This window comes from Pagrus pagrus, assembly GCF_965226575.1.
Source record: "Pagrus pagrus genome assembly, chromosome: 4".
NCBI lineage: Eukaryota > Metazoa > Chordata > Actinopteri > Spariformes > Sparidae > Pagrus > Pagrus pagrus.
The window spans coordinates 35,898,628-35,925,271 of NC_140188.1; the positions used below are offsets into that span (position 1 = coordinate 35,898,628).

Here is a 26,644-nt window from a genome sequence, read left to right on the forward strand (position 1 = left end):
GATGAGGGATTTGGGGCCGATGACGAGCATGTCCTATTTGTCACAGCTCAGTTAGAGGAAGTTAGATTGCACCAAGGATTTTATTTCAGTGAGGCAGTTGGTGAGTGTGGAGTTGGATTTGGTGGAGATGTAGAGTTGGACGTTGTCAGTGTAACAGTGGAAGCGGAGAACATGACGGCGTATGATGTTGCAAAGGGGAAGCATGTTGAGGATGAAGTGCCTTATGATGAAGTGCCTGAAGTGTTTATAAAGTGACAGCAGTACCCACAGAACCCTAAGAAGGACTGCAAGGAGAGGAGATTTGTGGGCTACTTCCAGTGGGCTACCGCTCCAACTTTGGCAAGGTCTGTGGTGATTCCATCCTCGGACAAAGTTTGCCACAGATATAAGTCACTTGTGGCCGGCAGAACTGGCATTTGTCTATTGACAACTTCAGACCAGTCTCCTCGAGTCTGCAACAAGAGTCTTGGTTTGTACTCTTCCAGAGTTTTCCCAAAGAGGATCAGGTCGACCAAGTTCATTATTACCTCAAGCATGTGCATGTCTCTGACCGCCTTCTCCAGAAGTCTTTGAAAAGTTGCCAGAGCCCCCTTGATCCCCTGTAACATCCTTTCAAAATGATAAAATCCCAGTGAACAGATGAAGGCAGTTTTCTCTTTATCCTCTTCTGCCATTGGGATCTGATAGTAACCACTGTGCAAATCCAACACAAAAAACCACTTGCTTCCAGTCAAGCACACCAATGCATCATCAATCCGTGGCACTGTGTACTGGTCAGGGATTGTTCTCTGGTTTAGTGTTTGGTAAGCCACACACATGCAGTTTTCTAAATTTCTTTCGTGCCAGGACGATGGGTGAAGCATAGGGGCTTCTTGACTCTTTTATCACCCCTGCTGCCAGAAGTCCCTGAGGGTGGCATCGGAGGTCATCCAGGTCAGCAGGCAATATACAACGAGACCTTTCTCTGAATGGGGTACTGCCATTTAGCCTTATATGTGCCATTCCCTTGGCTAATCCAACACCCCATTCATCAGTTGAGAACATGTTGGACCTCTCATAGAGTTTCTGTTGCAATCGTTGCTTCCACTCACTGGCGGAGTCTCGAAAATCAAACAGTGACACATCATCTTCAGGGGTGTCTCTGACTTTAAGCTGGGGATCTTAGTCACCATATCAGCTACATGCCTTTTGCCTTTTGATGTGCAGGTTCGGTTGGGGCTAATCTGCTGCAGAAAGGTAGGTGGATTGTCCCTTCACTCTGTCAACCTTAGACTTAAGAGCATCATATCAGATTTGGGGGCCCCTTTAACAAGCTGATCCAGGTGTGCTTTGTCAATGGAGGCTCTCCCCATCATTGTCAGAAACTCAGAAAGTTTCTCACCTGAGTGCTGGCAGGGCATTCTGAAGGTAAAGTAGAGCTCTTCGCCTGTTTCTGTTGTGCTAAGAGTGTTCTCAACCACATCAATGTAGTCTGCAGGTGTTGCATCAGGTGTGTTTGAATGTTGCTGTTTGTAATTTATTCTCTATCAAATGTTCTATTTAAATTTTGGTACTACTACTTTTGCTGTCTGAGTCAGAAACAAATATTAACACAAACTATCCCAGCAGTGCCTCCATTTTAGCACCCTATCACTCTCACTGTCTAAGGTGTGGGAAATTACTTTGACAAGACTGATTTATCCATGTAGGAACTTAAATTACTCTACTAACCACAAGAAATAAACTGTTCAACCAAACTGTATCTACTTACTATATTATAATTAACTGACCCCAGACAATGTTTTAAAAGTGAAAAGTTTACTGAAAGTTTTTGCAAAAACACAAATATTTGACCCTTTACAATGAATATTAAAGCTATGTTCTACGATCTGAGAAAGATTTGAAAAAAGAATCCCCCCCACACACACACCCCTCCCCTCTGTGCTCCTTAATCCCTCCCCTCCGAGCTCGTATCGCTCTCCCCTCGGAGCTTCCTGCAACACACCCCCTCCCGCAACAAGCCTGCCGGCAGAAACCAAATATAGCGCCAGCTTTGGATGTTGAGTAACAATGTCGGATTCACAGGTAAAGTTATTACAATGCACGTTGAAACCAACGTAAATCTTGTAAGTCATTACAATGTCCACAGCTAAGCTCCACAGCCAAGCTAGCGTAACGTCATTAGCATGTTACAGCTACGTTACAGCTACGTAATAAGTTACTATTTATCAACAGCTAAGTTAGCCACTTCTAAAAGTTATTGAGGGCAAAGAGACTAACAGATGCTGCCGTTAGCTTTAATCATAATGATCGCTTCCACATTGTGGCTGAAAACTAAATCTGCATGAGCCTCGGACCCAGCTGTGTCCCAGCTGTTGTATGAGTAGCACCACGACCGCCATACAAACGTGCCTGTAAACCGTAATCTCTTGTTTATGACAGATAAGACCACACAAATACACACATCGTAATGCGTATATGATAATCCATCATATTGATTTAGCAAAGGCTTCGTTGAAAACAAATGCATAAAAGTTATCTGTGTCACAACATCCACAATAAAGATGAACGATTACCTGCTCAGGGCCAAACAAACCTCTTGCCTGCTTGTAGTTTCAAATGCGGAAGTGGGTTGGGACGAGACGTGACCAGGAGCAGGAGAGTGAGCGAGGGGAGAGAATGGATTTATTTGGTTCCTAATGCTCTTCACATTGTGTAGGTCGTACTATTGGGCCATAACCACCATCTAAATAATGTTAATAATAACGATCAATCTTTCAAATCGTAGACCATAGCTTTAAAAACGGAAAAATACAGTTCCAAAATGTTCACCTTAAGTGTCCTGAAGTGCTAAACCCCTAAAATAATGTCACACTCAATATATACACCAATTGGCAAATAAATTACCAATCTGTATATACTGTAATCCTTAATTGGCTACCAAAAATTTATCAAACACACATAATATTAATCTTAACTTTCTAAACCTTGAATGTCCTTAATACTAGCCATTTTCACACAGAGACGTCGCATTATCACGCAGCAGCGGTTCACCAATTCTCCGCCGTTGGTCGTTCACATGGAGCCAAGCAGCTCCGACATAACAGGCGAACCAGAGTGTAATTCACACAGAAAGCAGGCACTGTGGCTCCAAAAGAGGCGTGACGCTACACGTCATGATGATGACATCTATGTGTTTTTTTCAACGTCTTTCCCCCGGTGTCCTCCTGTTAATCTAAATATCAACCCGCTGACTGTTTAGAATCAGATGGATGCAGTGTATGTGTTGTGATTGAGATCCTGACCCACCATGCATCCTGGAAAGCGACAAAGTTATGTTTTTCGCTCTAAATTACATAATTACATAATCGCCATCAGTAAACAGGACGCTGTCTGATTCAGTTGAGGGGAGGGATGCTGTTTTCTGGGGGAAAGTTCACTGAAGTCTCAGTCAGGAGGGCTGACCGTCGTGGTGATCTTTTTCACCGTGACAAGCAGTTGGTGAGTTTAAGTTTTTTGCCGGGGACAGACGCTGTTTTTCGGGCAGAAATGTGATGAAGAGTCGGACAGAGGCTTTTCCACGTATAACTGTGGTATTTTTTTCCTCATATAAGTTGCCAAAGACACTACCAGTTACTATGTTACTGTTGTTTGGTCTTGTAACATTGCTTTGTGCGACATTCCTCTATATTTTGTTGAGTGAAGGACTTGTTTAGTTATCAGACAGTGAACACCATCAGATCAACAGGCCTTCGCTCCGCGCCGCTGGCTTATCCGTTCACACTGGTTCAGTTCGCCAGTACTGCGGCTCTGATACTACCTCCGGAGGTGCGTCAGAGGTGCAGCGAAATTTCACCCCTCGGCGCATCTGCGGAGAATTGGCGCAGAATCCTCGCATGCAAATGGCAGTATGAATGGGGCTACTGTCGTTATTTAACCCTATAAAGGTAATACCATGAACTCTCTATTAACTACTGGGCCCTTACGCGCAAACTAACTACAGGTGCCTGATTAAATTTGTCGTGTTGGGGCATGGATTGCGGGTCGCTTGGGTTGTGTCTGTCTTGTTCGCTTTGAGGGGGTCCCACACTGCCGGCGTGTTTGTTTGAATACGACAGCTAATGATTCAAGATTCAAAAAACTATATTGTCTGTCACATCATGACAGGGCTCAAAACTAGCTGTCGGGTTCGGGCAGGCGTGTCGGTGGTGTGGAGCTTCTTCGGAGTGGGTGGGACGGGTGGGACACAGGCCGTCTGCAATCTATGCAACGGGAGCATCTGCGGGGAGTTGTAGCACGACAATGACGTCATTGATCGGATCGGCGAATAAAGACATTACAGCTGATCTCACAAATTGCATAAAATGCAAAATATCGGCCGATCCGATATAGCTGATCAGATCAGCAGAAAGCCTAATGGTTATTCATAATTTATGCTTCAGATGTGTTTATTGCCTGATGTGCTGTTATTTGTAAATCACTGTGTGACCTCACTGAAGGATTAATATCTATATTTGCATGTGTGTTTAATTTGCTTGCAGGTGAAGGAACAAGCACAGCATGCACTGTTCAACAGCCTGATGACACACAGTCAACACATCCTGAAGGACACAAGGCAGCACCTTTGGACCCTGCTGACTGGCCATCCCTGTCTGATAAGGTGAGGGTGGAGTTAGTCAGCAGAGGGCCATATCAGCTAACATCAGACTTTGAATTTCCGAAAAGAGAATAAATGACACAATAGATGCCTTTGCTGCAAGGAAGTCCAGGCGAGTAGAATGTAGTTGAAATTTAGTTGAAACATGCTGGAAAGAGTGACTTGAAAGTTCATTGTCGTTGTTCAAATAAAACTGTTGTTAGTGTTCAGATGGTTCAGATGTTGTCATTCAATTATATGATGGTGTTCTTTTCTTTTTTTGGGGGGGGGGGTGGAGTTATCTTGCCTAGGGCATCAAATGGGCTAGAGCCAGCCCTGACTACTACTACTACTTCTGCTACTACTACTTCAATTACTACTCCTGCTGCTACCCACCAAACATTAGACGTCTGATAGACGTCCAGATCATGTCTATATTGCGTCCGTCGGTCCAAGACCAATTCTGGACCACTACACGACGTGCAAACTAGGTCTGCTATTTGGACGTCTAATCATGACCCCACTTGGACGTCAATATGCAGTTGAACATTTGAACGTCGGGCTAGGTCACTTATTTCGACGTCTAAGACAGGTGCAGGTAATTGACATGATGTAATTTATTTATTTACATTATTATTATTATTATTATTATTATTATTATTATCATAGTAGTAGTAGTAGTAGTAGTATGGGCATGATGACATATTTTGTGATTAAACATTATTTTTGAATAAAAGTAATATTTTTGTTTGTTTACATTTTTGTTTTTCTCTTTTAAAATAGTGTTATTCTGTTTATTACAACAATAAAGGTGTAGCCTTTGGGGAAGGGGGGGGGATGTTACAGTCAACGCCATTGTGATTGGCTGAGGCATTGCGTCATCAACGTACATCATAAGAGCCTCTCCCATTGGCCCAGGTGTTTCTCTACGGTGAAAGCAAATGGCCGCTCGGCTCTGTGCACCTTCGACCTCTACAACAACCTACACAGCAATCCGAAAATCAGCGTTGTCCACTAAATTGCAGGTAAGTTCGGTCAGCATAAGTTAATTTTATGTTCATTTATGCATTTATAGCGTTTGCCGTTTTAGCTTTATGCCTCAAACCTGTTGTTGCTACAATTAGCATTACATCTGCTAACGTTAGCTTTTGAACACGACCAATTTTGTTTAACGTACAACGAAACCGGCGAAAAATAAATACATGGAGTGAAGCGCTGGAGCCGTGGGCCATTACACGACCGTTATCGGCAACAGGCCTCCAGTGTTAACGAGCAGGAGGGCCATTGTGTTGAGCTGGGGAGCGGCCGGGTGTTAGCAGCGGATGCTAACTGCTAATGCTAGTCGAAGTTGGCATCGAGCTACCTCACAACACAGCCATCTTTCTTGTTACCGGTCGAGGCTTTATTTGTCGGTGACAGCCGGTTATGGGTCCGCGGCTCCAGCGCTTATTTCTTTTTCTTTGACGTGCTGCTGCTGAGATAGACAGAGAGAGAGAGAGAGATTAGCACTTGCTAACACCCGGGACAGCTAATGGGGCTAGCAGCACAGACCAATATACAGGCGGGGGGAGGGAGCGCTTCAGACACAGCCACGTTAGTAAGGTGTTTCTAAATCCTTTTTTTTATCCTTTTGTCAGGTGGTGTTTGGTCCTCTTTTGAAAGTGAGTGAGGTGTCCTGCCCTTTGGAAGCCACCTAAACAAGGTACAGATTGTGACCTCATGCTCCTTTGCACACACCCAGTCAAATAAATTGTCAGACTAAACTGACTTGTACTGCATCTGTGTCTACAGATGGCTATGAAAATGAGACAATGGCGGAAAGGCCAAAGAGACATGGATGAACTTCTGCGTCATGACAGCGAAGATGAACTTCAGAGCTAACCTTTTTTTTTTTTTTTTTACACGTTTGTATATACTGCCTGCTGTTGTATTGTCAACTGACGTCTGCAATTAAAAATGGGTGACAGAACAGTCAGGATTTGATTGTGATTTATTATAACGTGACTGTAGAAACGTGTCCAGGAGGTAGGAACCTGTTTTCCTGTACCAGCTAATTTTACTGTAGCGTCATTTGGTTATGCATAGGAACTAAACCAGTAAAAAAAAAAGAGTAATATGAGTTATAATTTGACGTAGAAAAGACGTCCACAACGACCATATTTGGACTAGAAATAGCTCCTGCACGGAGGTACTGTGGACGTCATAAATGGACGTCAAGTATACGTTGAAAGAAAGACGTCGTCTGGAGTAACAGTCTGCACCTTGAGGTGACCAAAATTAGACGTGCAAAAATGACTTGGAAAAGACGTCGTTTGGACGTCTCTTTGCGCAGTGGGTACTTCCCAGCAAACATTTTGACGTCTATTTGACGTCTAATCAACGTCGGTCAGGCAGGTCGATTCGACATCTAGCAGAGGTGCTGAAATGAAAGTTTTTCTGACGTCGGTCTTATGACCGACCACATTTCGACCGTTATTAGACCGCATCAATTCACGTCGTTTCAACGACATATCAACGGCTCACAGAGCAGGCTACTTCCATCAATGTCATTATTACGTCGTATAGACGACTTTTCAACGTCTCTACGTGACGTCTATCTGACGTCTAATCAACGTCGGTCAGGAAGGTCGATTCGACGTCTAGCAGAGGTGCTGAAATGAAAGTTTTTCTGACGTCGGTCATTTTGACGGCATCAATTCACGTCGTTTCGACGACATAAAAACGGCTCACAGAGCAGGCTACTTCAATTATTACGTCGCATAGACGACTTTTCAACGTCTCTACGTGGCGTCTTTTTGACGTCTAATCAACGTCGGTCAGGCAGGTCGATTCGACGTCTACCAGAGGTGCTGAAATGAAAGTTTTTCTGACGTCGTTTTCATGACCGACGTCATTTCGACGGCTCTTAGACGGCATCAATTCACGTCGTTTCAACGTCGTTTTGACGGCATATCAACCTTTGTCAAAATACACATGTAATGTATTGCATTTAAAAATATGTTTACCTAAATCGATTTTCAACTAGTGCCTACATAACTGGCATTACCACACCCATACATTCTATTACAAGCACAGCTCTTGTGCTGTAGCCTATAGTCTACATGTGCAATTCTCAATGCTCTAATCTGCAACTATTTAAATTAACATCAATTTCAGCAAAAAAATCCTTAAAATGCAAAGAGGTCAAAAAGTCCAATAGACAACACCAGCAAATTTCACATTTGCCAACTTAAAATATCACAGGAATGGTGAACCTGGTTAAAACTTTCATAGTAAATAAACTCAGCTGTGATAAAGTTAAAAATACTCGAATAATGTTCACCCATACTGTAAAATACAAGTAGTACATGGACAAATCTCAGGTAAAAAAAAAAGAAAGAAAAAAAAGACAGCATTCAGGACCAGATATATGTAACGAGTTATCTATATATTGAATAATTGAATAAAAAACGAACATGTTTATGGGAACAAATGTTTTATTGACTTTCTTTTTATTGCAGTCCTTTGGGGGTCTGCCCCTTGCCCCCGCTTCTTGGTGGGGCATGTTTAAGTTGGTTCTGAATCACACTCTCTATTTCTGCATCTGTGGCCTTTGGACTCCATCTCTTCACAGCAGCTGGAGAGAGGGCATAAGAAAAAAATAAACATTTTTACAGAGCGCCTATTCAGATGTTAAATGCACTTTATAGATGGCAAGAACAAATTGTTTTGGGAGTTGAAAGAGTAATGAAAGAACCACTTCTTAGAGCCACTCAGTAGCCTGAATCTGATGGTTCCTAATAAAGCCAGTAGGCATTAACAGTCTGTGCTATGGTAGCCCAGCTTAGCCCAGGATAGCCACATGCACATGAAGCCCATTCAGTAATTTCAATTATATCAATCTTAGTTTCTTACACTTGATGACATGGAACATCTTTGTGGCTTTAAAAGGCACAACACAGAGATGCAACACTAAGCATAACTTCTCTTTCATGCAGGTGCCTGGCTGTTCACACAGGGAGCACAATAGCACATTAGAGGTTTTCTTTTAAAGGACAATTCCATTTCATTTCAAACATGTGCTACAGTTTCGGAATACATTTACTCTAAAAGAATGAATTTGAAGATATTCCTCACTGTTGCTGCTGTTATGCATTATAATGCAAAATAATTATGCAATATTCATATTCATTCAAGCCCCCCCATTCAAGTGTGTGTGTGTGTGTGTGTGTGTGTATCTCACCTGGTGTGCGTCTCACAATAAACCTGTGAAGTGAGGTAAATTGGACAAATAGTTATCAAAACAGGCCTATGCGAGGGACAGAGACACACAAATAGATTACTTTTATATGTAGAGAGATAGTGACATTGATTAACCTCTGAAGTCAATAAAAATGTAAAAATTTTAGTACGCCTAAAATAAAAAAAAACTGTAAGGATGAATAACTGCTTGTGGCTTCATCTGAGCATGTCAATGGCATTATGGGGCTGTAGCCACACTATCAGTGAACACTTGTTTCAAATTTGAAGAAGATGGCACAAAGTATGACCATTCTACACCTAAGCTGTGATTGACAGATAACCAGCCACACTGTCAGCTGGCGCCCTCTGCCGTTGCGGTCGTGTAGCGACACCAGACAACTATCAGCATGTGTCAACGGTTAGACCCCGGTTATAAGACGATTTCTGGCCACATATCAATGTCCGTGGACCAGATAGTTTTCGGGAGCTGGTATGGACCGTATGGTCCGTCCCGTTTTTGGTGTATGTCAAGCGACACCTATAGGCCTGGCATATGAACTACAACGTTTTCGGTTGATCCGTCTAGATGCAAATATTCTTGAAACAATGGCGAGGAAGACGGAGAAAAAATAACGTTTTCGCCCGTCTGGACGGCCCCTTAAAGTGTTTTGGTTCTGTAACGATGCTAAACCGATAGTTGCACAGATGTTCGGCTCGGTTTAGCATCGAGCACCTCACGTAGCCTGTGAGCTAACTCAGGGCTAGTTTCACACGGCAGCTAACTCGGCTGCTAGCCGCCGCTCGGTTACGAATAAAAGCAAAAAAAAACAGCTATCTGTAACAATACACGATGCAGCAACAAAATCAAAACTCTAGCATGCAACTGATAAACGTATAATGTCTTACCAAACACGGTTTCATTTTAAATTACAGTACTTTTAGTAACTCACCTTTCACAGGTGTCTGTGTCTCCTCCTCGTCAACTGACACTGCAAAGTTCTTCTTGCGCATGCGTAGGAAACCACTAGGTGCGCTGACTACGCGAGGAAAAATAGTTCCTAGATGGATGCTAGAATCACAAACATTTCAGCCCACATTGCCAATATGATACTACATTATTTTCTTAAATTCACGAACATATTTCCATTATTTCGAATAGTTTTTAACATTCGTGCGTTGATAGGTCGTTGAAACAACGTCTAAATGACGTTGGTCATTTCAGCCCCTCAGATAGACATCAAATCAACCTGCCTGCCCGACGTTAATCAGACGTCCCGACATGATTGGATATCTGCATCTCGACACAGCAGTAGATAGAGGAAATCATTCTTGACAGTGTTTTTTCAGTTAAATATGTTTTCTTTGAGATCGTATTCCCCCTAATGTTCACATGTCGAAAAAAAGTCGAATTAAAGTCACGTCGTGACGCGACGTCGATTGGACGTCTTCATCTAGACGCAGGTCGAGAAAGCGTTTTCTGGCAGTGTTTATTCAGTTAAACCGCTCTAAAATGCATATTTAATTAGGTCATATTTGCCATGATATTATTTTATGATGTTGAAAAACAGTCGAATTAAAGTCACGACGTGACGCGACGTTGACTGGACGTCTTCATCTAGACGCAGGTCGAGAAAATGTTTGCTGGGTTGTTACTTGTACTACTTCTACTACTACTACTACTTCTATTACTACTACATGAGGGTTCTTCAGCAGTGCATAGTGCAATCACTTCAGCTGCCAGCATTCACACTGTATTTTCGCAGTAACATACAAATCTTCTAGTCTACTTTTATTTCTTTCCTAACCCTTTTTTTGGTGTGCTACTAGCCTACAGTCTGGTTCCACAACTAAAATGTTAAAAAACACGTTTCAGGAGATGTGTGATATTTCTTCTTGTAATGCTTGTTTTTTAGGATTTTTTACATGAATGGGTTCCTATGGGAGCAGAGACTCAACTTTGATTAATTTATGGTAATTTTGGAGGATGTACTTTATAGTGCTATTGAATTGTTTTGTGTTAAAATGATGTCATTCTGTTATTTGGTCCACCCTATATCAATGAGGGCAGGGAAAATAACACAAACACCTCTGTATAATGCAATACAGTTTAACAGCACCATAAACTAAATCTTCTGCAATAAAAGTTGAATAAACAACTCTCTAAAATGAAAAAAAGGAACATCATGAAGGTAGGGTGTCTTCATATTGACTGTATTAGACAATCAGTATCAGTTTCAGCTTCCTAAAAAACAGGCAATGGTAGTCTTCTACTGGTGTCCACTGAGCTGCTTGGGCAGCTGGTTGCTCTTTGTTTGGTATGGCAAGTTAAGTTCTTATACGGTTAGTCCTTCTGTACTATTACAGTGTTGGTTTGTGAACTTCTAGCATACTGCTTCCCGTGATCACAGTCTTCGGAGCAGAACTACAACAATACTACATCAGGAGAGTAAATTTTCAATGACAATAAATTAACCGTCAGAGACAATGGATAGGCTTATGTGTGTATTATGTCTCCCATAATATCATAAGCCATTTAGAGTACCAAATTAAAAGAATGAACATGGTGTGTGGCAATGTTTAAACAAGCACATACAGTGATTGTTTGTTTTCTGGGTGTGTTTGTGTTCAGCTTTAGGGTTGGGCAGTGAAAGCATGCAGACTCACTGTTTAGCTCCCGACAGCAAAGGTGATTTGTGGGGTACGGGAGAACTAGAGAAGGAGACGCATGCTGTGCTGGATGGACTTTGGTCCAAACTAGGCCTGGTAGAATCTGGAAAGAGAGAAAGAGGAACAGAGAGAAACAATCACTTGAATTGTTATATTCAGGGGTGTAGTGCTGTTTGTTTAGTATCAAAGCGCAACTAAGACATGCATACTGCGCGTGCATGCACATGGCCATAATGTAATTATGGCTCATTTTGAAGGTCAAGTAAGTACTGTTCCTACAGTGACAAGTTTAAATACATTAGCCAATTGACCACATGATTAAATGTTAGACTGACTTCATCATGTTGAGAATATAATGCAGTAATCACCCAAAACATTTGTTTTGAATGACTACATTTACTTACCTATGCTGAGCATGAACCTACATTTGAAATATCCATTCTGAGGATAGGTTGCAGTGGCATACCAAACTCACCTAATAGGCTAGGCTTATTTGAAAATATAGTAAGTACAGTAGGTACTACTTCGTTGTGGCCGGGTTCACGCGTGATTCTCGCGCCTTTTTAGTGGAGGATCAATTGTGTTTTCATGAGAAGCGGCAATGTGCCCAAACAACCACCAGGTGGCATCTGTGAGCAGGAGGACGACAACATGCAGCAGCAGGGAGCAGTGACCATGAACGGGGAATGGACAGAGTTGCCTGATTTATGTTTCTGTTCGTTGTTGCTTAAATACAAGAATGTAGCTAATAATACCTCACCCACTCCACACCTCATTCCAACTCCTTCCTTCAGCCTGTCGCTAAAGGGTCCCTCTAGCAAGGACAAACTTAGTGAAAAAAATCATTCATCTCATCCGCCATCAACATCAACAACTCACTATGAAGCCTTTTAAATGTATGTTAAGGTCTTATTCTTTGTATTTTGTATTTATCTGTGATATTCCCATTTTATGTTTATCTGTTTTCGTTTTGCTTTTATGTTTAACTGTGGTCTTTTTTTGTGCACACGTCAAAGACCCTAAAGACATCTGAGGTTGTGATTTTCCTTGCTCGCTGCAGCCACGGCTAAGCAGAAGCAGAAACAATTACGCACAGCCTACAGAAGTTTCAACATCCATACAAGCATTTAAGAAATGATTCTTATCAGTTCCATAATTCAGACAGGATTTTTACTCAACGAAAAAATTTATAAAGATCAGTTTTTAGGTTGAAGACATGACAGCAGCACGTATGTCCAGACGCTGATGTGTGTCAGCTGGCGCAGCGGGTCGGTGATCAATAAGACACATGAGAGCATTATGACTGATGTATAGCTCCCCTGGTAGAGCAGCTCCCTCAGTAAGCAGAATCATCCGCTAGTATGGGTTTGAATCTCAGTATAGGTTGTACCTTTAGTTAATGTGTTTTCTTTTCTCATCATCATTATGATCACATATGGCTCCAAGTTTGAGCAAAGAAATGAGCAAATGAGCCTTGTGGTGAATTAATGCTCATTTGCTCATTTTTAGCTGCCGCGGCACCAGCTTTCCTGCTTGTGTACATATTTGTCTCCAATGGCTTATGACACGCGCCGTCCCTGCAGAGTGGCGGCTGATTTGAGAACCTAATGTAGGTTTACTATTGCGCATTTCCTATTGCTGCTATAATAAATATTTGCTTAGGATTGACAATGGAAACAGCTAAAAACAAACAAAATCTAGCGAGTATAGGGCGTATCAAATCAAATCAAATTTTATTTGTATAGCCCAAATTCACAAATCACAGTTTGCCTCAGAGGGCTTTACAATCTGTACAGAGACGACACCCTCTGTCCTTCGACCCTCGATTCCAGTGAGGAAAAACTTGCCCCCAAAAAAAAGCCCTTTTAACAGGGAAAAAAAATGCAGAAGAAACCTCAGGGAGAGCCACAGAGGAGGGATCCCTCTCCCAGGACGGACAGACGTGCAATAGATGTCGCATGTACAGAGCAGATCAACGAGATCACAATGTATTCAATTATAAGCGATGGTTGACAGGAGTGAAAGTACACAAAGATGTATTACAGCAATAATGATGAAATGCACATGGAAATGTGATTACTAGTGATAACAGTAGTAGTGATCAATGGCAAGGATGGTATGTAGCAATGCAGTACGATAATAGTAGTGGAACGTATGTAACAGAGATGTGACTAATATTAGCGACAGTAGTGGTGGGTGTCAGGCAGGGTCATGGCAGTAGGTGCATCCACGATCAGGCAGGGCCATAGCAGTAGGCGCATCCACGATCAGGCAGGGCCATAGCAGTGGGCGCATCCACGATCAGGCAGGGCCATAGCAGTGGGCGCATCCATGATCCACGACCGTATACTGGCGTATCACGCAGACTAAACCACTGGATCTACCCCCCACCCCCACCCCCGCGCACTGAGGACAGAGATGGTGGTCAGAGATGAATGGAGGTGCTAATGTGTCTATTAAGCTCATTACTTTTAATAGACCCGAGAAGGTGGAACATAAACAACCATTACAAGCAGAAAGAAAGCCGCTGAATCAGATCAATAGAACGTTTTTTTTCTGGTTATCATCTATTGATATTCGGTATGCTACAGTTGTGGTGTCAGAATTTAACACAAATATTTGTGCTTTCTATTCCTTATATTTTCTACAACAGGCTTGTAGGTTTTTTAACAAAGTTCCACCGGAGCTTATGGCTGACGCGTGTTGTCCAAAACAAAGAAAAAACTGTGTCCTCCACGATGGTTGATTTAACAGGTTAGTTCTTTTATTTCACAAATGCACCAAAACATGGCATCATTGAAATGGAAATGCAAAGTTCAAGTAGGCTACCTATTGTAAGCATAACTAGCCCCCTGCAGAGTTGCCACATCATGTGAAAATATAAATGAATGTTCATTTATGCCTATTAATAATCTTGATAGGCTAAGTTAGACTCTCTAGGCTGCGTTACTTTCATTATAAGACACAAATATGTTTTGCGTCTCCAGACAGATTTTCTTGGCAAAGGGACGTGGCAAAAATGTCTCTTTAGATAGTAAAGGTTGCTGACACCTGCCCTAACTTCTGGTAAGAAGTCATCCTCTCCTTTCTGATATTCATCTTAACACCTTGAGCAGTGTGAGATACATGTCTGGACTCCGCTATGAACCACGATCTACGGTCGCTACAGGTGTTTGTATCACAGGTTGATCTGGGCGTCTCACGCTCTGCCACAGCTGACCGACCTCACGCTGAGTTCGGGCTGAATATCAACATACTCTGCAGACTGTTTGACGAGCAGGCTGTATGACAGAGTGCACAGTTTTCACATGGACTTGGCGCCAGCTTAATAACGATGTATACTGCTCGGGCTTTAAGTGGCCATTTGAACGGAGTGTGGAATGAAAGAAATACTCGATGACACAAAGTGTCACAAGTTGACCTGGACACTGCGCACTCAACGCCACAGCTAACAGCGCTCTGCACGCTGCTTTTGAGCCACTCGGCATGAACAAATGCCTCAGACTGTTCCACCCATGAGCTATATGTAAGTACAGACATCCACGACAAAGATATCAGACCGACAACATGCACTTTTGGACGATTTATTGACAGTTGCGTTTTTTGGACAGGCATCGACACAGTCACCTATGATGTCATTGTGTGCTCTGTAGCGCTCGTTGTGAAGTGGCTTGCAGGTCGCAGACCCCGGCATCTCCGTGTGGAATAGTGGTGTTCAAGCCACGTCAACATTAATATACATATACATGACTTAGATCAATGAGCAGGGTGATCGGAAGGTTTTTCCTGGTAAGCGGACAGGGCCGAGGACCCCTCTCGAGACGGGATTCTCTAACCACACCTCCAGCACATCTGGGACCCTCGCCAGTTAAAATGAACACCAGTTAAACTGTCACACCGGAGAGTACCCCCGCGAGTCTCCAGCTGCACTTTGAGGAATAAGAAACTACACCGGACTTATCACCAGCATGTGGGTGAGTCGATAATGACTGATCTTTGTTTTAGAGTGAACTATTCCTTTAACGTTGGCTGGGAATGGGATCCAAATGTCCGACGCAGGTATGACTGGAGTTGAGGCCCTCTGCTGGGTCTTGGCTCAAAAAATCGCAAGCTAGTGGCTAATAGCCTACGCCAAGCAATGTCAAAAGGTCAAATGTAACGTGCCGTCTGCGTGCAAACCAGCCAAACAAATCGCGTGACACAAGAGCAGCAAAATTCAAGGGTCATCATCATTAAAGACGTTATAAATAATTTCATTTCTTGTCATAATTGTTACCTATGATTGTTACATACATCACATATGTCTAAACCAGAGAGATGTATTTATTTGTTGTATATATATATATTCATTCATATTTCGAGGGAAGGAGGGGCATAAGGGGGGTCCCAGCCATTTACAGGAGGGTCTTAAAGGATAAGTACCGTTTTTTACAACCTGGACCTTATTTCTGGCAAAAGATATGGTCATTTACTCACCCAGATAACTTTGGTGTCATTCGGCGTCGTTCGGACGAAATTAGATCCAGTGTAGCGGCGATATATCCATATAATGGGAGAGACGGGGCAGCGACACACAGCCTCTATATAACGCATTATCTGCCACGAAACTAGTTAATTTCATCAATATTTTGTTATGAAATGCTAGCGCTATTCCCCTCTGAGTCCGGGCTCGTCCGTTATCAACATCCGGGGTCAAACTAGCAGTAGCAGCTACAGGTAAACAAGGCGCGCTGTCGCGGGTGCGCGCGCAGCTCAGAGACGACATCTTCCAGGTCAGAGGTAGTAGCTCAACCTACAGACCCCGGATGTTGACAATAGACGAGCCCGGACTCAGAGGCTAATAGCGCTAGCATATCGTAACAAAATATTGATGAAATTAACTAGTTTCGTGGCAGATAATGCGCTATATAGAGGCTGTGTGTCGCTGCCCCGTCTCTCCCATTATATGGATATATCGCCGCTACACTGGATCTAATTTCGTCCGAACGACGCCGAATGACACCAAAGTTATCTGGGTGAGTAAATGACCATATCTTTTGCCAGAAATAAGGTCCAGGTTGTAAAAAACGGTACTTATCCTTTAAGACCCTGCTTGCCCCTCCCTCCGGCCGCCGGTGCTTGTGTGTCGCAAGACACAGCGAGCCGGCTTCCCTGCTGCTTTGTGTGTGTACTGCTGTGAAGAGTTCATGCGCGCTCCCGTGCCAGCTTGGTTAAGGATTACTACCATTTTTTACAACCTGGACCTCATTTCTAGCATAAAATACTATCATTTACTCACCCAGATAACTTTGGTGTCATTTGGCGTCGTTCGGACGAAATTAGATCCAGTGGAGCGCAGCGTATATAATGCGAGTGATCCGGGCACCGAAGCGCAGCCTCTATGAGCATTATCTGCCATGAAACTAGTTCATTTCACCAATATTTTGTTGCGATACGCTAATGCTATTCCCCTCTGAGTCCGGGCTTGTCTGTTGTCAACATGATAACTCTCTGACCTGGAAGATGTCATCTCTGAGCTGCGCGAGCACCCGCGACAGCCGGCTTGTTTACCTGTAGCTGCTACTGCTAGTTTGACCCCGGATGTTGATAACAGACAAGCCCAACTCAGAGGGGAATAGCACTAGTGTATCATGACAAAATATTGGTGAAATGAACTAGTTTCATGGCAGATAATGCGTTATACAGAGGCTGTGTTTCAGCGCCTTGTCACTCGCATTATATGGATATATCGCCGCTACACTGGATCTAATTTCGTCCGAACGACTTCAAATGACACCAAAGTTATCTGGGTGAGTAAATGATAATATTTTATGCTAGAAATAAGGTCCAGGTTGTAAAAAACGATAGTTATCCTTTAATGGCAGCAGTTACCCTAAAGTTCCTTTAGGAAGGTAACGCCAGGTTCAGACAGGACGCCGAAGCGTCGCGATTAGCTGCGAAGCGCCGAGGAGCGGAACCATTTTCGATTGGGCGGCCATGTTAACCAATGGTGTCGTTCACATAGGTAGCGCCGGGGCGCTCTGCTCCGCTGCCGGCAAGCGCCGTGCAGCAATCGTTTCGGCGTCTGGTCAATTTTTTTCGCGTGCCGCGACCGAATGTGTCAAGCCAGGCAGGAAGTCAAACAAAGCAACAACGAGAGAATCCGGTCGATTTTCAAAATAAAACAAATTTCAAAATAAAACTATTTTCGATCATTAAAACACCATGATTGACAGAAAACTACTCATTACTATGAAGCTGACATACATTTATAGTTGTCAGGAAAACATGGCGTTGTAATTTTATGCGGTTATTTACTTTCCTATGGTGAAAAAACAGCTCCAAGTGTGACTACAGAACAGCTGAGAAGCAGAGCCGTTTGCCGACTGGCGCGGAGAAATTCGTGTCTGGTGTGAACAGAAGGGCCGTGGCTCGCACGAGAATTTCCGAGCGTGGCGCTTCGGTGTCCTGTCTGAACCTGGCGTAAGAGAAAAAGTTTGGAGGTAACTGTAGTACTGTCAAAGCTGGAGGTTCAATACTGTAATAAAGAAAAGAAGAACAAGTTAAAAAATGCTAAATATATTAAAAAGCATAAAAGGAAGAAAAATGTATAGTAGTAGCAGAAATATCACAAAAGAGATGAAAATTGAAAAGGAAGGGAGGAAGACAAGGGGGAGCAGGAAGGAAGAAGACAAAAGAGGAGGAGATGCAGGGGAGGGGAGAAAAAGTAGGAAGTAAGGAAGAATTTGCTTAATGGCGAAAAAATATGAAAACTGTAAGTCCTATTGCTGAAGTAGCATTAGTAGTAATAGAAGTAAACGTAGTAGTAGTATGTAGTAACAGTAGTAGCACTAGTAGTAGCTGTGTCAGCATTCACAGTAATAAATTCCATAAGAACAATAGTGTGAATGCTGACTCAGCAAACACACTAATACACTGCTGTGTCAGCATTCACACTTTTGAGTAAGAATAAGAAAGAAAAACACAACATAGCACTGCAGCAATCCTATCTATCAGAAGGATGCACACTTTAAGTTTCTCCAACTGTGTGGAAATCAAATGTTTTCACCTCACAGATTATGGTGCATTTCCTGGATGCATTGATGTTGGGTCTTTTTGTATTTTAATGCCTCAGAGATACACAACATGCAACTCCACTGCCTTGCATACCACTGTTCTGTTCTGATCACCACCAGATTTTATTATTTTTGGACTGTAACTCTCTATGATAGCTGCCTCGTGCACAGGTCAAGTCCTTCTGACTCATTTGTCATCAATACCAAATATTTAATTGCATCGTGTTGAGTTGAGTCTTTCATCAGTGTTAGTCAAACAAGTCTCAAGTCCTCAAATTTGCAACTCAAGTCCAACTCGAGTCAAGTCATGTGACTCAAGTCCCCCACCTCTGAGAAGCATAAGTAGTAGCTGCAAAACCCAACATTCAGCCTGTCCAGTGACAGGTTTGGTAAACACAAATAGATATTGCAGGCTTCACTTGCAGAAGCACAGGAGGTTACAATTGGTCACCTCAATGATGACGTAATTACGCTTGACCCTTGACTCCGGTCGACCACACCACCCCGAATTAAACAGCCACAACATTAAAACCACTGTAATTCTGTCACTCAACAGCAGCACTGCACTGACACTTAGTGCATGTGCCTTGAAATGAATATGATTTAATTTAAAAACTGTAATTTATGTGAAAGTGGAATTGGGGTTCATAGTGTTGCCATAGCCTATACTGATTTAGATTTTCTCAAGATTTAAGACTTTACAGTACGTGCGCTTTATGATACCTTGAACAAAAAAAAAGTTAAAAGTGTTACAGTTTGGGCAAACCAGGAATTTTTAACCGATGGACACAGAGTTGCTCATTGCAGCTCGGCTCTGTGTGTGAGATCTGTATTTTACACGATGCCAATATTCTACGTAAGAAACTGTGCCTAAGTTAACGTGTTAATTGGGACCAATCTGATGTTTTTTCCCATGATACAATTTCTGATAGTTAAAGGTTTTGACTGATATAAAGTGCTCTTTCCACAACACAGTTCAAAATCTGTCCCCTTCCTGTGTATAAGTAATGTTACTATGTGCACAGTTAAACATAAATATGGAAATCTTCATACACCAATGTATTTTGCTATTTTGCTATTTTTAATTATGTTACACAGAACTACTTCACTTGTGTGTGGATCCTTTTTTTCTTTGTTTCTTTACAAATCAAAACTAACCTTGGATGTATGGTACATATGTGTTTATAACTGATTTAGCTATTTCCTGTTTATTTCAATTAAAGTGAAGACTGTTGTAGGCTGGCCAGCAGACAATAAGAGCTTCCTCTCTTGGGCTGGAGGGGTACTGAAGTCTGTGGGAGACTACACAACAACTGAAGGTCAGTTAGGCTGGAAGATGAGACACATAAAATATCTCATTCTAAAAATGAGCTTTTGTAAGCCTTCTATGTCGGCTCCTTTATACCAACTGTCTTCTTTGTTCTCCAGCTCTTCAAAATTTTAATATTTTCTATATGGACTATGTGAAATTAGTGCACTCTCAACATTAGTTGAGTTTACTTTTGATTGTTAGCATGTTTTACAGAACTGGAACACACTTCACAGAGGCTAACAGTCAATTATCATTTCGCTGATGAATATATGGAAGCTTTAGGGCTGCTGAAATTTAATGTCTGTAGGTTAACAGAGGTTGTATTGTCTGTTGCATCAAACCACCAAATATAGCTGCAATAAGAGCAAAACAAAAGAATTGTCTAATAATAAAGCTTTACTTGTACTGTATATGATGAACAACCATCTAACATTCTGACCATCGTCTTTTTCTGTCTTTTGTTACAGATGGTGCTTATTGATCATGAAACTCTTTTTGAAAATGTGTTATTTGTATTACACAGGCTGACTGTGGGTAACTGTGACATCACTATTGGAAAAATTATGCATCTTCTGGTTTTGGAAAAAAAACAGTATTGTGGTGGTTGGCAGATGTGGGAGATATGTCATTTAAATTGAAGATGAATTAACTGTAACCTGCATCTGGTTTTGAGAGATACTGTATACATACAGTTATTCTAATTAAGTTAAACCTGGGGTCGGTAAGTTGTTAAACCGTCAAGCCCAGGCTAGATTTTGAAAGTATCCAGACAGTAAACCCCGCCCCCTGCACTCAGGCCTCTTGGAGTCCGAGTCCTCACGAGCGGTGGGATGAAGAGTGTTTCAGTGCATCGTTTTCATCACAACATCTAACTACAAGTAACTCCTCATGTCTCATTCACGTGTAAGTAAACACCTAATATTATCATATTGAACGTAAACAACAAACACGGCCATTGCTAGCACTGATAGCTGTCAAGCTAGCTTTGTTGGCATTCAGACATTGGTATTTTGATGTTGTAACTTATTGCTGGTTAGCTAGCAACAGCTGGCTATGGTAACGTTAGATATGGCAAAGCTAACACATCAAGATAGTGGTGGGCCTGCTACATGTTTTGTTTTTTTTACCCTCATTGATTCACAGACGAATGTGAATATTGTATTGGACTCGCGATAATACAATGTTTAGCATGTTAGAGCTTCAACGATGTGAGCATCATTGACAAATGATGAAGACACACCAGAGCAAGCACATCATGACATCAGAGAGGACAATGGGTGGGCAACTAGGTTTTGAACTACATGCTGTCTATTTAACTGTCTATTCTGTAATCTACAAGAGTGAATAATACAAATCCTTTGACCTTTACAAGCTGTTGACATATTAATTTGGCTGGCGTTATTAAGTGATTTATTAATCAGAGTTAGTACTAATTTATGAGACTAAATCACTGAATGTGTTATCTTGCCCATTATATTATTAATTTATTTTATAGCGATAATTATTAATTATTACTGATAGACAAATTAAAGTTAAATTCAATATAAATGTTGAGCAATGTCCCAACAACAAGAATATTTAGGGTCCTCACACTGGTTGGTGCTCGGGCCCTAAATAATTATACAGCAGCCATATCATAAGAGTTGTGCAAGGCTCTTGCTGAAATAAAGAATGAATGGTCAGAAATAAAAAATTTTGGGCATTAATGCATTCAAGCCTATTCTAGTAGTAACCAAAAACAAAACTGTGAATCTGAAAATGAGCATGATATGTCTCATTTAATTAGAACACATCCATAGCTACATAATACATTTTCTATAACACAAGCAGTTTGGATGTTGAGAGATTTGGCCCTGGTGCCATCACATGCATGAAAGGGTAAAGAAGGCAATATCTGCTTGGCCACAATTCCTTCTATTAATCCATATGATTCATAATGCACCAGTGACTCAACATATTTGCCAGACTTGGTTAGCTATCAGAACCAAATGCTCTCCCAGGTGAGCCACCAGGGAGCAAGAAGTCAGACATTTTTAGGCTGAGGCTACCATGCAAGATGCCACCTGCTCATCAGGAGCATACCATGAGAATGTTGATATGGCAAACAGAATATTAAGTTGGTATTAAGTTTATTTTGTAGATGTATTTTGTATGCTTTTTACACACATATACATACATACATACACACATACAAACATACAGATAGATAGATAGACAGACAGACAGACAGACGGACGGACAGACAGACAGACAGACAGACAGACAGACAGACAGACAGACAGACAGACAGACAGACAGACAGACAGACAGACAGATAGATAGATAGATAGATAGATAGATAGATAGGTGGCATCACTTTAACCTAGATAACTGGGCATTATACAATGAAAGTTCAAAGTCAGGTCTCATCTCCTGCTCCGCTTCTACACAGCCATCATCGAAAGCATCCTCACCTCATCCATTACAGTCTGGTTCAGCAGTCTTGATACACTTTCAAGGAAGAAATTACAGCGTATCATTAACAGAGCATCCAGAATCACTGGCTCCCCCCTACCATCACTTGAATCACTTCACCACAAACGGACACCGCGCAGAGCTCGTAAATTTTTTTTACGATCCCACTCACCCTGCTCACTATGCCTTCCAGCTGCTGCCCTCTGGGAGAAGCTACAGGACATCTGTCTCCAAAACAACCCGCTTCAGAAACAGTTTCATTCCCACCACAGTAAATATCTTGAACTCTGTACGCTGAGGAACAAGCATGGCCCTACATGAATTGTAATTGTATGTTTGTCTATATATGTTATATGTCTGGAACCTGTACCAATGAGCTGTACTGGAAGCAAATTCCAGCAGCCTGGCTGTGTGGTCATTAAAAGAATCAATCAATCAATCAATCAATGAGATTAATACTGTTTGGCTACTATAGCCTTGTTATTAACCTGAACTCTATTGAACACAAAACCTTTTACTATCATTCAAAGCTTTTTCTTTATTGTCAATTTATGTTTTGATTTCACCTGTGTTTAGAAAAAACAACTTAAAAAGGTGCCTCTTACTGCAAAAACTGCACTCTGTCTGACAAGAGTCTATCAGCCTTCTAAAAGAGAAAAAGGTGTTTGATGAACGAAGGTGGCAGACAGTGAGTGATGGACTTCACAGGACAAAATTCCCAGCTCGGATTAATTTTATGAAAAACCCATTTTGATTCTTTTGATCAGTGGACTCTTTCTGACTAAAGGAATAAAAATTATCAAAGAATGGACAAATAAGGACTTTATGACCACTTCAAAGGTATGGAGCCACAACGTTTTTCTGTCTCTTTTGTTGACCATGGCAGCAAATTTGAATTAATTATTCGTCTGTTCTTCTGGTTTCTGTTCAATTAACTGAAAGACTGAATTGTGGAGAATCTAACTGATCTAACCATCTATAGCTTGACCATATTGACAAACATTTATATCGTTATATCTTTAAACAAGCTTTGCCAGCAACCTGATGGGTCTTTGGGGTGGTTACACGTTACCAGACTTAGTAACTGCAATAATATTACTGCAAATCCTATTAGAGATGCATTACATCACTGCTTAAGGTAATTTATTACTGTTACATACATACTATATAAGTACATACATATATATATATATATATAGAGAGAGAGAGAGAGAGAGAGAGAGAGAAATGGTAGAAGTTCATTCTTCTGTGGTGGCTACATTGTATAGTAATCAGTAACGCATTTATCAGACCAGACATGCCAATGCAAATAACATATGATCATATCCCTGATAAAATGCAAAGGACAAAGGAACAAGTCTAGCCTGTGCGAATTGTAAAAGCTTGATCATTGATGATGGTGAAGTTAATCAATAATCATTCACTTTATCCACGGAACACACATTACTGGTTTTAGTTTCCTTTATATTTCAGGTCGTCAATTATCAGGTAATTGGATTTTGTGACATTTTTCAACAGGCCTTAATGTTTTATGACCTAATTTTGTAAGACTGTGCAGTTACATAATAAAAAATCACTTTGATCCCTCCTTTTGAAGTCAGGGCAAAGTCTAAGCTCAAACAATTCCTATGGTGTGGCTCTATGAATTACTGCATTCCAACAGAGAAGTATTTTTATCCTTTGCCAATGTGCAGGTTAAAAACTCAACATGCGATAACTAATTATCACTTAGTTATCATCATCCATCATTGAGTTTCTGCGATTGTACTTATTATAGATGGTTGATTACTTGATCAAGTACAAAGCCGGTTGGCAAATAAAACCCCCTCACAGAACAACTCTGCAAATCATTTCATACATTAAAACAGGATATCTGGTATATAATTTCCACATGAACATAAAAACAAGCAATTTTTTAATCATGAGGTCAGAAAATGACCTGTTGAAAGTACAGGTATAACTCACTCGACGATTGTGCTGCTTAAACATAACTAGTTTCTCAGGTTGTATTCATGAAGATATCTATTTAGGGATAGGACTACCAAGCCTTTGTTCCACTTTCAGTGACAACTGTACCAACTGTCAATGGGACAACAATATTGAGCAACAAACTGAGTTTCAGACAGAATGAGATTAACAAACAATGTTGATTTTAAATGTAAGAAAGCCAGTCAGAGACAGTTTTTATCTTGAAAAATTAAAGGTTTTGGGGTCAGTCTTGAAGTCTTGAAAAAAGTGACCTGATTGAGAACTCCCTTGCTTTTAATATCTCTGTTTAGTGTGGGCACTTGAGTTTAGTAAATAGAAACAAGATGACTAGGATTGTTAAGATAGCAGGCTGCCAACAGAAGTAACTAGATGATCTTTACAGCACAGCTGTACACAGGAAAGCCCTGTCAATCATCAATGACAAAACATATCCCCTTTACCCATAAGTGTGGGCTGCCTCAGAGCAACACTACAAAATACTAACCCTAACACAGCAAAGAAAAACATCTATAACGGTTGTTTTATCCCAAATGCAATAAATGTGCTTAACACTTCACAATAAACTTAAAAACTCAGCAGCAGAAGCAGAACAGAATACCAGAAAAGTCAACGTAAATGTAAATTGTGAAAGCTGAGCACAGGTTTGCCAAATTTCAGATACAATAGAAATACAGCATTAAATGGCAAGCACAGCAGAAGCCTGATGTTCTCTTACTTCCAGACTGCTCAGATGAGACCAGCCTCTTCTTCCTCATTGACCGGTAAAAGCGGGAGTTCCTGCGGATAGGCTCTCTGCTGAAACCAACATTTGGGTCATCTTCATCATCGTCCTCATCATGGCTGGGTTGAACCACAGCTGCTAGTTGCTTCTCTGGGTTTTCCTGTGACTTCTGACCCCACTTGCCTCTGAACAGGGCAGTCATAGACATTGTTAATGATTCCTTTTCCTCTCTTGAAAAACAAGTGAGTTAGAAAAATTCTGTTTGACTTTGATACTGGGAGAAATATTTATAATTATCCAAAATCCAAGAAAATATCCATGCCCAGAAATTGAATGTTCTGGTGACAAAAGTAATCCAAAAATGAGTACAGTAGAAACAACAACTCCTGGACCCTATCTCCCTCCTATCAGAGAGACTGCAGTATTGTTAGCTACGTAGGCAGCCTTTGGAACCAGGAAAGCCACTTTGCTTATTTCAGCCTAAGCTGTTATTACTGCATTTATGACTCTCTCTCCTGCTCTTTGTCCCTCCTCTGTTTGGCTCCCTCCCTCCATCCCTCTCTCTAACACCACCCTGTTACGTGCTGACATTCCTGAACTCAACCTGGCCTTACCACCCTCCCTGTCTGTCTGCTTTAAAGCTCTCTCTGTTGTGAAACCTGAAAAGCCACCTGTTGACTACTGCCTGCACACTTCCTTCTGCTTTGGCTCAGATGTTCTCACGCTTGGGCTTACTTATTTAGCTAAAGGTTAAATTGTTCATGTAGAAGTAGAAAACAAATAAAAATACAGCATGTATTTTGCAAGTGGTACATTACTTCCTTACGTAGGAGGTAAATGTAAAATGTTTCTTATGTATGAAAGTAATAATAACAACAATAATAATACATTAGACTTAAATAGCGCTTTGCTATTTAACACCATAAGGCAGAAGTTGTTGGCGTTTTTTGACATGTGGGAGATAAAATGTTGATGACACTGGATGGATTACTGTCCTCAGAAAGGCCTTCATCATCTGATGAAAATTCCAGTCAAGTCATATTTCTATAAACTTAATCATGTGTGTAGGATTGGGTAGGGACGCTAGGGACATGTCCCCACCAATATCCAGGTATTGGTCCACAAACGGTTAAGAGATCTTGGGGAGGGGAGGAGGAGAAGAGGAGAAACAGCCTAGTGCTGAGATTGTTAAGTCACTCAGTTCTCTGCTGTCATCATGCATTTACAAACGTTTTATTTATCATCTGAATATTGTGTCAAAATCTAAATATTTTGAAAGCCAAGACTTTGTTAATTTAAATGAATCTTTGCTCAGAACCACAATGACACAAGTGAGACCGAACAACGTGTGTGCATATATCCACCAGGACAAACTGGACAATATTGATGTGAAACAAATATGCCAACAGTTCATTTCTGTAACAGACAGGTGTAGGCATGTGTTTGGCTCTTTCAAATAGAGAAAGGCAGTGCACCCTGAGCTGTCTGTTTAGGGTGTCGATAGTATTTTTTTTTTTATGTTTAAGCCTAGATGTAAATACAAAAGACATATCTCCTTTTATGTGAACACTTGGTAAAGTGAGTATGCAATGCCTCAGCATCAATACCTT

General features: G+C 41.4%; 1 protein-coding gene and 1 long non-coding RNA gene across 4 annotated transcripts in view; one reads left to right on the top strand and one right to left on the bottom strand.

Annotated features, from left to right (window-relative positions):
- Positions 1 to 25,242, bottom strand: part of ngef (neuronal guanine nucleotide exchange factor) — a gene marked incomplete at its 5' end in the record, with an annotated part of 159,513 nt that extends 134,271 nt beyond the window's left edge. For 2 of the 3 annotated variants that reach the window (XM_084350031.1, XM_084350030.1), the window contains 2 exons: positions 11,501 to 11,606; positions 25,029 to 25,096. In XM_084350031.1, the coding sequence (XP_084206157.1) occupies positions 11,501 to 11,606; positions 25,029 to 25,068 (146 nt within the window). Of the gene's footprint in view, positions 1 to 11,500; positions 11,607 to 25,028 lie in introns of all 3 variants that reach the window. The other variant, XM_084350029.1, reaches the window with a different exon arrangement.
- LOC311255501 lies at positions 5,598 to 6,489 on the top strand. The gene is made up of 3 exons (XR_014622378.1): positions 5,598 to 5,640; positions 6,253 to 6,317; positions 6,407 to 6,489. It is a non-coding gene; the product is annotated as an uncharacterized lncRNA (long non-coding RNA).
- Positions 25,243 to 26,644: the final 1,402 nt, after the last annotated feature.